Source organism: Limulus polyphemus, unplaced genomic scaffold (assembly GCF_000517525.1).
Source record: "Limulus polyphemus unplaced genomic scaffold, Limulus_polyphemus-2.1.2 Scaffold1138, whole genome shotgun sequence".
NCBI lineage: Eukaryota > Metazoa > Arthropoda > Merostomata > Xiphosura > Limulidae > Limulus > Limulus polyphemus.
In genome coordinates this window covers 178,236-190,507 of record NW_013666748.1, presented here as the reverse complement: position 1 = coordinate 190,507, position 12,272 = coordinate 178,236, and the positions used below count along the sequence as shown (strand labels likewise).

Sequence of the window (12,272 nt, the reverse complement as noted above, 5' to 3'; positions counted from 1 at the left end):
AAGAGTTGGTGGTGGGTGGTGATGACTAGCTGCCTTCCCTCTAGTCTTTCACTGCCAAATTAGGGACAGCTAGCAAAGATAGCCCTTGTATAGCTATGCACAAAATTCAAAAGAAAACAAAAATGTTTTTGGTGGACAAAGCACAGATAGCATGTTATGAAGATTTGCACTAAAACAAAGAAAGAAAAAAGTATTTGTTACTTATATAAAAACAAGTTTATTGTTTTGGTTAACTCAAATTCTGAAATGTTGAGATTTTGAAATAAGGAATAGAAATAAAGTTCTATTTATTTGGAATTTTCAGCTGTAGAAGAAATTTAGAACTGGAAAGATAGAAAGTTTCATTTACCTAAAAATTTTTTAATGCACACATTAAAAACAATTCATGTGAAACTTTTAGTATCTGTATCGTATATGAAATAGTGGTTGATGATTTTGATCATTTTACATGCTCCATTCGAAATTAGCTTTGCTACTAGATATAAAGCACCATTACTATCCAGGGTTGGTTGTAGATGCCTCACAATCTTCAGTAGTGTATCGGGTTTCTTTCGGATAATTATTTATGAAGTGTAAGTTTTAGGTTTCTCTCATTTCCATAAGTTAATATGATAGGTGAATGAGTAACAGAACTTATGTCTCATAAACGCATATTTCACATTTTACTGTACATTTTACTTTACTATGTAAAGAAAACGATATGCAGTGTTACAGTAAATAATATTTTCAAATAAACATAATTTGTTTCTGTAATTTGGGTACCATAACATTTGTATAGAATGTTTTTGATGCTGTGAATACATAAGACTTAATCTGTTTAATTAAAAATAAACTCCAAAAAATAATAATATATTGCTAGAATAAATTAAAAAAGAAGTTTCAGTTATTGTTCAAGTTTGTTAAATATTCATAAGCAATCTGGCTTACTAAGAACCAAAAGATTAAATGGAATATTAGCTTAAATGATTTTTGTGAGATGAATAATGGCTTTACAGTGATCATACATCTTAGATTGCAAATAAAACAAAATTCAACAACAAACATTTTCACAGCTTAAAAGCTTTTCTTCACATGTTTGATATATTAATGAAGAAATTAAAAGTAAATGTAAAAAAAAAACAATGGAATTATGAATAGGGGACTAAAAAAAATCTTTACTTCTAATTTTCTAGGAGTGCCATGAGAAAATTCGTGTTCTTTCACAGCTAGCTGCTGCAGTTGTGAAGGAAGATGGTGGAGCCAATGACTTAGTTCAGAGAATTAAAGAAGACTCATATTTTTCCCCTATTCATAGTGTGTTAGATAAACTGCTAGACCCAATCTCATTTGTTGGCCGAGCTCCACAGCAGGTGAGGAAAATAGGAAAAGTAGATTAATCTACCTTTTATTGTTATTGTTGCTAAATATAACAATGTATACGTACATTAAAACAAATGTTAGCAAGGTTCCTTCTGTATTAAAAAAAAACAAAAAATATTTATAAATCCATTTCATTCTGCTTTTACTAGAAGTTTTCATAACTTGTGAGTGTTTGAGTCATACCATGCATGAGTGGTGTGATCATGTTCATTTTCTCAACATTGTACAACTCCTCCTACAAAAAAACTTCACTAAGACTGGGTGACAGATCTTTCTGAAATGAATATACAATAGAAAAAAATATTTAATTATGAGAAAAATTTCATGAAATGATATTTAAATAAAGATCTTCCTATTGTACTCAGTTATATAATGTATTTTAACCTATTTTTATAATATTCTCAGATTAAACTTCAGGAGAAATGTAACATTTTTAATAGTTTGGTTTGTAAGTAAACAATAAACACACACACAATGTACGAACATTTATGGTACTTATTGTTTTTGAATGAATTTTGAGCATCATAACACAAGTGGCTAAAGCTTAAAATGGATTAGTAGGGCTGTATTGTTGTAGTATTGTAATATAATAACATTAAACATATGACCAAATTTATTCATTAAATAAGCATCCTTTTCTTTGCACTTACAAATCGGTTATGGTGCCAATAACAAGTTGCAGATTACTTTTAAACCCAGCAGAATTATCTGAAGCTGGTTTGTAGTTCTGTAACTTAAAGTATTGTTTTTGTTTTAACAAAATTGCACATAACAGAAGTTTCTAAAACAATATCTAATTATTAATTGTTTCACAAGTAATTTTTCAAATTGATGATAGTTGCTGTTTCTTCAGTATTTCACAGTAAAAATATGATAAGAGTTTATGAACTGTGCATTGTGGTTCTTCAGTAAATAGTGTTCATTACATAAAATGATCACTGGCAGTAAGGGGGTTTCAGTGATGGGGATCAAAATGATATTTTTTTTTAAACAGTGTATAATAATCTTTGAAATAACTGCACCAAATTTACAAGATATTGCATGTTTTTAATGGCAATACATAAGCATTGTCATAATGTTTTGTTTTTTTTCAGCTTTGCTATGTTCATTTTTAGAAGGATTTCAATTGCTGATGAATTAGAATTCAACTTTGGTTTGAGTTTTGTGATGGCGAAAGTTTCTTTGACTCTTACATCTTCCTTGCTGTTGAAACTACATATTATTTCAAAATCATGTTCATATGCAGTCCCATCACATTCTTGGTCTTGGTATTTGTAGAATTATACACCACTGTAAACGACATGTGGTTGATCTCACACAATCTCATTCGCCTCAAGAACAAAGGTACTAATAAACAGCATAAGAATGTTGAAGCTTATTTTTGTCCTTTCTTAAAAAAAAAGTTTTCTTTTCTCAACACTGATTTTAAAGCCACATACACTGAACTTTGTGGATAGTCTCATTTGAAGATATTTTTCATTTTACTTCTCAAAATATAACTGCCTTTACCCAAAAATGTGAGACTGATGTAAACATATTAAATCATGGTGGAACATTTATCTTTCTAAAAACCTACTTATATTAGCATAATATGCTTCCTTACTCAATGTTTCAAAATGTTAGGTAATTATAGATGAAACCCATATCTTGATAAAACATGTTTCACACGTTTTGGTTCTTTATGAAATTAAAGATAGTCAGTAACAATATAATAAGCTCTTTAAAATATGATATATATCAAATTGATCTTATATTTAACAGGTATACAACTGTCAAACTTGAATACACAATGCCATATACATTGGTTTATGATACTTTCCTATTTCTAAATGATCACCAAAGGTGTTAATATCAAGATCAAAGACAAATTTCAGTCAGTTTCTTCAAAAGTTGTTGATACGAGGATGTTGGTTTAAATATTCTAAGAATAAATTATTTTCCTAAAAATAACAAAGGTATCATCAACATTGTTTTTCATGATAACATAAAAAAAAAAACATTTGGTAGTCTAGGTGTTAATTTTGAGCCCATAGCAACCCCATCTATTCGATAGTAGATAGTGTTGTCAAAATTGAAATGAGATTTCTTATTAGCATAATTTAACAAAATAGGTTAGATCTTGACTTTTTGAATATTTTTGAGATTGCAAGCTTTAATATTGTGGTTAGATTTTACACACACCATAAACCTAGTCTAAATACAACAAATAATCAATAACTAAGACAAATTAGTGTGAACTATTTAAAGAAATTAAATGATTTAAGACATTTATTGATGATGCAGACCAAATTATAAATAACTTATTTCAGTACAAACTTAAAGAAATGGAAAATAAACATTTTGATTATTATCATTTTTTTATGTTTTGAAAAATTGTGAGGAAATTATAAGATAGCCCTATTTATAGGGAAAATGGAACAAATCTTAATAATATTGTAACACGGGTGTTGGGTGACCTTAACTTATTTTTACTCGTATAAAAGAAAATTAGCTATAATTACTGAATAAATTGAAATGATTAATCACTTAAGTCAAAAGAAAAAACTGTCACTGTTAAACATAGCATAGTTATTTTGAATAGAGAAGATTGGATATGTAAAGCACTTATAATAATGATACCATAAAAAAATGAGGGTTAATTCCCATAAAATAAGCATAAAATCAGCATAAAATAAGGTTGTTAATGATAAAATAAAGATATTAGAGTGGTAAACTTTCACTGTGGTATTTTGTATGATTTACCAAAATTTTATCAAAATAATTATCCAATTAAGCCAATAGTTTGAATTATGACGAGAATCATGCAAATTTTTGTAACTTTTTTAAAACCTTTTGAAAAAGAATAAATACACAATTAACAATAATTTTGAGATCTATAAACAACTGATGAACTTAAGATTTCATGAACAAGTTTATTGTGCAAATTTTGATAATGAGTCCATATACACTTGTATTCTATTGAAGGTAATTCGAATAACTGAAAATTTGATTTTTCAAAATTATGCAACTTTACTAGAATTAATAAAATCGGTTTTATTTAATCATTAAATTTTGCCACTAAGAAAACTCATTTTAACAGCAGTGATTATGATCAAATTAATAGTGTTGTTATGGGCTCAAAATAAGCACGATGTCTAAACAAGTCATGTTTGATGTTGTCATGAATGACTGACCATAATGTTGTCGTGAATAACTATGGTTGGATGACTGACCAGAGAGTTTCAAACATATTAGATTTTGAGATTGTTTTTGATATTTTCAAGTAACAAAAACGGATGAACTCATTTCTAGAATATTTAAACAAATAGTAGTCTTGTATCAAGTTTACAGTTGTAGAAGAAAATAACTCAAACTTGTCTTCTTTGGATTTTGATATTAACAACTTTAGTGATCAGTTGGAAATAGGAATGTATTATAAGCCAGTGTATAGAGGATCATATAATCCTGATGACAGTTTTATAACTGTTAATTTGATAACCACCTTACTTTATAGAGCTTATCATATTGCCAGTGACTATCATTATTTTGTTAAGCAAATAGAAATTGTGAAAAATCTGATTTATCTATCATTAGTTAACAACACTTACAATGTGTCATGTTTTGAAGAACAAAATCAAAGATATCTTTAAATCAAACTATGCACAGATTTCAGTTTGTGTAGCTTTAAAATGATGTTAATATTAACAGAATTAAGTTTTTACATCATTCATTGATATGTTTGTTCTTGATGTGGACAAAATTATATAGGATCAACCAAGCATTGGTTAGAACAGAGTATAATAAAACATCTGAAACCTAATGCTTGTGATTCTTCAAGCATCTAGGCCAAAAATGTGATGGGACTACAGATGAACATAACTTTAAAATAATAGGTAGTTCAAACAATGAGCTAGATGTAAGAAATAAAGGTCTTTAGCCAGCTTCAGGCTCACATTATCTGTTTTAAAATCTATTTTTATTAGCATTACTATTGTTTTTTTTATAAGTTGTGTTTTAACTATATAATATGTAAATATACAAATTGTGAGGAAGGATTAATGTAAAACAAACCTGGTCATATAAAAGATAGGTAACAGGATATTGCATATTTTGGCAGCAGTTATTATAGATTAGTAATATTTGTTGGTGATATTTTTTTTATGAAATATGTTTTCTGGTAATGAAATGCTACAATAGCACAGGGATACTTTTGTATAATATTAATATAAGGTTCTTGTATTATCTCAACAATAACAACAACCGTTTCAAAGTGTATTTTTTTACTGTATTTGTAATACAGGTTAAGGAGTTCCTTGAGCAGGAAGTTCAGCCAGCCTTAGGACCCTATAGAGAACAGCTGACCAAAGAATCTGTTCTTAATGTATAACTGTTGTAAACCTAATTATTCAAATTCAGGGAATTTATATTACTCATTTCAAGGCATGTCAGGTGTTACTACACTTTGTTCACACTTAAATTTACCTCACCTGCTATTGTACTGTATGATACAGTGTTTCCTGTTTTCATACTCGCTGTTCACACTGCCCTAACTTTACCTCACCTGCTATTGTATTGTATGATACAGTGTTTCCTCTTTTCATACTTGCTGTTCACACTGCCCTAACTTTACCTCACCTGCTATTGTATTGTATGATACAGTGTTTCCTGTTTTCATACTCGCTGTTCACACTGCCCTAACTTTACCTCACCTGCTATTGTATTGTATGATACAGTGTTTCCTGTTTTCATACTCGCTGTTCACACTGCCCTAACTTTACCTCACCTGCTATTGTATTGTATGATATTTGTAGCTTTACTCTCCACAATCTGAAAAAAAAAAAAAATAAAGCAATGACTTTTTTTTATAAAAAGAATTAAATCAGTAATGGAATATACAAAGTTTAATAGAAGTGGTAGAATTGTTTGGGGTTATTTTCAAATTAATTCTCACTTTTAAAAAGCAGCAGTAGCTTTGGGATAACCCAACTTTAAAAAAAAAACATGTAAAATAGTATAAACCCTAAATTAAAAGAGATGTAGTTATTCATATTAGGATTCTTCACTAGGCCACTATTTGTTCTGATGTTTTTTTTTTCTGTATCAAATTCTGGCAGATTAAAACCTTTGAGTATAAAAAAAGGTGAATTATTACCTGTGTGAAACGTATACAAAAGTATTTAAGGTTGTTTTTTTTTTAGTAATGTTTGTAGAATTACTAGATATAGGCTTCAGATGTTCTTTTATATGCTGCTCTAAATGACTGTGTCGTGTCCACTTCGAAAACAAATGTATCAATAAACAACACAAGAATTTTGAAGTTTGTTTTTGTTCTTTGTTTAGATAAAGTTCTGTATTCTCAACACTGCTTTGTGGATAGTTTCATTTCATTTTTTTTTAAACTAAATAGTTTTATGTGTTTTGTAGGTTCGGTAATAAATCTTTTGTCATTTTCTTGTTGAAAGAATATTTTACGTTTCATAAAATATGAATCCTCAGATGCTTAGAAGTAAAAATCTAAGGAGGCAAACTTGAATAGGGCCTAGCATGGCCTGGTGGTCAGGGATCTCTACTCACAATCTGTGGGTCACGAATCTGAATCGTGTTATCAAACATGCTCACTCTTTCAGCCATGGGAGCATTATAATGTGACAGTCAATCCCACTTTTTGTTGATAAGAATTGATGGTGGGTGGGGTTGACGAACAACCTCACTAGTTCGCTGAAAATCCTTTCAATATAATATGCAGTTGAATGCATTATTGACGATATTTTCGGTTTTGTATGTGTGTGTCTGGCGTGTATGTTGTTTGGGACCCTACAACCAACAACGTTATAGTCTTAAATGTGGTTTGGTGCATAAATAATTTAGTAAAACCTGTTTATAAAAAAAAAAACCGATGAGCCACATACCCCATCAGTATTTCCAGTGTTTCAACGTCAATTTCGGTTTGTACTCACCAGGTGGCAGTCTTATAATTTAAATTTGATTTCTACGCGTCTTCCGTTAAATGAAAGTAACCTAAAAGTCACCCATATCAAGAATGCCACACGGTAAATTTAAGATGTTAGATAAATTCATTATCGTGTTTACAAGATAAACGTACGACTAAAGACTCTTTGCCCCTCGTTTAGAATTAACCTCCTCCCCAGTGGCACATCGGTACGTCTGCGGACTTACAACGCTAGAAATCAGATTTCTATTCCCGTGATGGGCAGAGCATAGATAGCCTATTTTGTAGCTCTGTGCTTAACTTCAAACATTTAGAATTAACTGGAATCCCAGAAACGTAATAAAAAATATAATGCGTGGTTTTGGTATTTAGTTATAAAAAAATGCCCACAGTAAGTTGAAAACACAGCTACAAGAACGTTGAGAAATCGTTGTCGTCATAAAAAATATAAAGTAGTCAGTTATTTGTGCTTTTTTGCTGGTTAACTTTTGATGAGTTATAACTTTCTTTCATGATATATATTTATTATTTTCGGTTAATATGAGTGTGTTTTTTTTTTTATTACCCTCTCAATTGAGTGGCTCAGCGGCAAGTTTGAGGGCTAACACCGCTAAAAACCGGGTTAATTTCGCAACTCGTAGTGAACACAGTACAGATAGTCTAAACAAAGTTTATTAAAACATTCCAATATAACAGAAATTAAGCATCGCCATTTGGGGAATAATGTTGGACTTTTTTTTTAACAGAATATTTATTTCGTTATTATTAAAAAGTTATTCTCGCCAATCGTGAAAGTGAAACGTGCTTTTACACAGTTTTTTACTTATGATTAACGAGCAAAGCTACACGAGGGCTATCTTTTTTATAACTTTACTTAATTCTGAACTGATATGCTATGGGGAGGGCAGTTGGTCAACATTGCACCTGAACAACATTTAAACCACTCTAGTCTGATGATATGAGCGTGGCCAGCCCTCATATAGTTTTGATCAAAATTCAACAAATTTTTACCATTAAAAGTTAATTCAACAACACTATAAATGATATATATATATATATAAAATGTATTAAAATTTCCGAATTTATGTAGGGATTTAGAATTTTGAATTTTTCCAACAAATTTTAAAGCTTTAACAATATTAGAAAAAAAATAATTATTTAATCATTAATTTATTCACAATGAAACCTTTTTTTGATCATCTTGGACAATAGTTAAAAAGTTGCCAATTTAAGAAAACAAATAATATTCAGTAAAACATTTTCTGAAAATTTATAGTTTATAAATATCTGCTGTCCACGTGATTCGCGATAACCACAGTGCTTTCGGTCAAAATTCAGTGATGTTTACATATTTTAACTAAAAGTTCACCGTTTATTTATTAAGAAACTGTTTGTCTCTTCTCGAATCGTCGACGTGTCTTCATTAGTTATGTCCATAGTCCAATAAAGACAGTTTGGGATTTCAAATAACATCCGCGTTATTCGATCTGAGTATTATATGTTGAGAGGGAAATAGCAGCTTGAAATTCCTAAAAGATACATTGTTTATTTTCCCACAATCCACATAGTCTCTGATTTCTCCGAACCATATATGCAGATTAGATATACGATCTTTCTCGTTTGGCACTTTACACATGTGGATCATAATTTCAAAATCATGTCGCCTACTGGTATAAGGGAAATACCAAAACACACCTGAATACACGATTCTGTACCATTTTTGTTTACAACCGTTGTACTTGAGACTTCATCGACAGAGTGATAATATGTTTTATCATATTTTTGCTCCAAACTCGTAAGTGTGTAGATTTGCAACGCTAAAAACCGGGTTTCGATACCCATGGTAGGAAGAGCACAGATAGCCCATTATGTAGCTTTAAGCTTAATAACAAACACACAAACGAAATTCTCATATTTTATACAACGAATACTAAAATTCTAATGTAGAGTATGACATTATATCGAATGCTTTTTTAAAATATTTTACAAATTTTGCCCCTTTCTGCATTCTTGTTGCTTTCTTAATAATCACGACACAAAATCTTGATAGTTTAACATAACGGACAACGTGGGACACGTTGGTCCATCTCGTCTGTTCCGTCCTATAAACTAAACTAAAACTATTAATAATTTTTTTTCTTTTAATCTTAAAGGCAGCCTTCATATAATAATCAAGCTTATTCTTAAACTCACTTAAATTTACTTACTCTATAACATCTGAAGTCAACCTATTCCAAAGACAGACCACCCTGTTAGAAAAATTAAACTGTATTAGCTGAAGATAACTCCTACCCTGCCAAACTTTATACTTATGTCCCCTGGTCCTACTATTCTCACGGTTAAATATAAAAAAAGATGATACATCAACACTATCAATTCCCTTTACAATCTTAAATACCTCAATCAGATTCCCCTAACAGTTTTTTTTTTTTCAAGAGAAAAAAAACTGAGAGATTTCAGCCTCTCTTCATATGACAACCCCTCCATCCCAGACACCATTCTAGTAATTCTTCTCTGAACCCTTTCCAACAACTCAATGTCTTTCCTAAAGTAAGGAGCCCAAGACTGGACACAATATTCGAAATGTGGCCTAACAATGAAATTATAACCTCTTTAGACTTGTATTCAATATTTCTGTAGATACAACCTAAAATCCTATTTACCCTACCACTAGCTTGGATAGCTTTAGAGACTGATCGACTATTACACCAAGATCCCTTTATTTCATGACAAATTTCATTCAAATTATACTTATAACTTAAATTATGATAACCCACATGAATTATAATTAAAACCCATTTGCCATTTATTTGCTCAACTCACTAACTGATCTAAATCCTTTTGTAAATCAGCAGCATCCTCTTCACAGCTAGCAACACCTAAGACCTCAATATCATCTACAAATGTAAGTCATTTGTTGACCATTCCTTCATCTATATCATTAATTTAAACCCAAAAGAGTAAGGTTCCTTAGACTGAGCCCTGTGGTACTTTTGTCCTTCTTAAACATTCAGAAAATGTTGAATCACGTTCTTTTAGGAAGTTAAATTGAATCCTGAATTGTCACGTAATTGAAATAACAGTATACTGATATTGACAGCAAGAGTAATGACTTTTTAATGATGATTACCTTCGTTTAATACCTCTCGCATACACTGAATCTTCTAAATATCTATTCGAATGTATTTTACATTCATGGTAATATGGAAATAACGTATGATATCTCTATGAAATGTAAAGCAAGAAAAGTTAAAATAGGATATAATAACACTGTATTAAAGGTCTTAGATAGGACCTTAAGTGTCCAGAGCAGAGGGTCATTTGTCGAACATCACAAAATCATGCTGGTCCTCCTCCCAGTTATTGCTGAAAAAAGTTTCACGTCTGTTCCTAGGTTTGATTCCCTCTTGTGATAAAATTAAATGGTAAAAGAGATCCTGTAACAGTGAAATATGAATATAGCATAGAGGAAACAAGTATATTAAAATATATAGAAACGTTCAGTAGATTAAAGCGAAACGAATGCCTCCAAATAAATTGTTTGTTTTGGAATTTCGCGCAAAGCTACACGAGGGCTATCTGCGCTAGCCGTCCCTAATTTAGTAGTGTAAGACTAGAGGGAAGGCAGCTAGTCATCACCACCCACCGCCAACTCTTGGGCTACTCTTTTACCAACGAATAGTGGGATTGACCGACACATTATAACGCCCCCACGGCTGAAAGGGCGAGCATGTTTGGTGGGATGCGGATTCGAACCCGCGACCCTGAGATTGTGAGTCGAGCGCCTTATCCACCTGGCCATGTCCAAATAAATGTAATCAGAAAAGTGAATGTTGTTAAAATCATTGCAGAGTCAAACCCGGATTCTAGACGTTGTATGTCCAAAGACATACCACTGTGCCACTGGGGGGGGGGGGCAGCTCTTACAAACTCTGAGAAATTTACTAAAGCGATTCCCAATTAGTATAAGACTTCGAAACAAACAGGCTTACCGGAAAACTATATTTTCGCTATATATATATCGATACCCGTTTTGGGCAGAGCACAGATAGCCCATTGTGTAGCTTTGTGCTTAATTACAAACAAACAATTGTATGAACTATTAAATAGGCACCTCTGTTGGCATTTTAAATTGCTTGAGCGCCATCTTGTAACACGGTAATATATCCTTGTTTTCCAGCTGTTGTCGATTGCAGCTTTTTGCGCACCCCCTCCCCCAACCCCACAGTAGCTCGGCGGCAGGTCTGGAGGATTACAATAATAAAAATCGAGTTTCGATACCCGTGATGGGCACAACACGGATAACGCACTGTGAAGCTTTGCGCTGAACTACAAACCAAAAAAAATCATTGCAGTTCTGTTGTTTGAAATATGAACATAAGCCAGAAAAACAAAATATTTTTTTTTTTCAATTACAAATTGTAGACTAACCAGGGATGAAAAATTTAAAGTTGAAATACATATTACAGAACACAATTCGTAACAAATATATTTCCTCTTTCGTATACAATAATTTAATATTTTCTATGAAAAAAAAGAACGGCTTATGAGATATTAGATAAGAAAACAAGAGGGAATCTTCAGTAGCCGCGGCACTTGAAATTATTATAGGTAGGATTAGAGTAAATTAATCTATGAAACCTTTGTTTCCATTTTTATTAGTTATATATTTTGTGCTCCAGCAATACCAAGCATGGGTCGCGCGTGTACCCTATTCGATTTTATTACTCATCAGGATCTCTACCAGCCTACCCTCAAATATAAATTATAACAGAAAAATTGAAATAAATTAATCTGTGAGACTTTGAGTTTGATCAAATACATCCGTCGATAGGATTTGACCTCCTGAGTCCAAAACTGTAACTAGATCTCAAATTGGTCAAGAGATGACGGAGTTATGAGCTAAAAGTTTTTACTTGGGGAAAAAAACAACAAGCAGAGCCATTCTATGGTATTTTGTTTTGAATTTCGCGCCAAGCTACAC

At 31.5% G+C, this 12,272-nt stretch overlaps 1 protein-coding gene across 1 annotated transcript in view; it reads left to right on the top strand.

Annotated features, from left to right (window-relative positions):
• The window catches only part of LOC106462305 (adenylosuccinate lyase-like), a 43,413-nt gene extending 36,715 nt beyond the window's left edge, over positions 1-6,698 (top strand). The window contains exons 10-11 of the mRNA XM_013922206.2: positions 1,173-1,349; positions 5,639-6,698. Of these exons, the coding sequence (XP_013777660.2) occupies positions 1,173-1,349; positions 5,639-5,725 (264 nt within the window). The 3' untranslated portion in view covers positions 5,726-6,698. The remainder of the gene's footprint in view (positions 1-1,172; positions 1,350-5,638) is intronic.
• Positions 6,699-12,272: the final 5,574 nt, after the last annotated feature.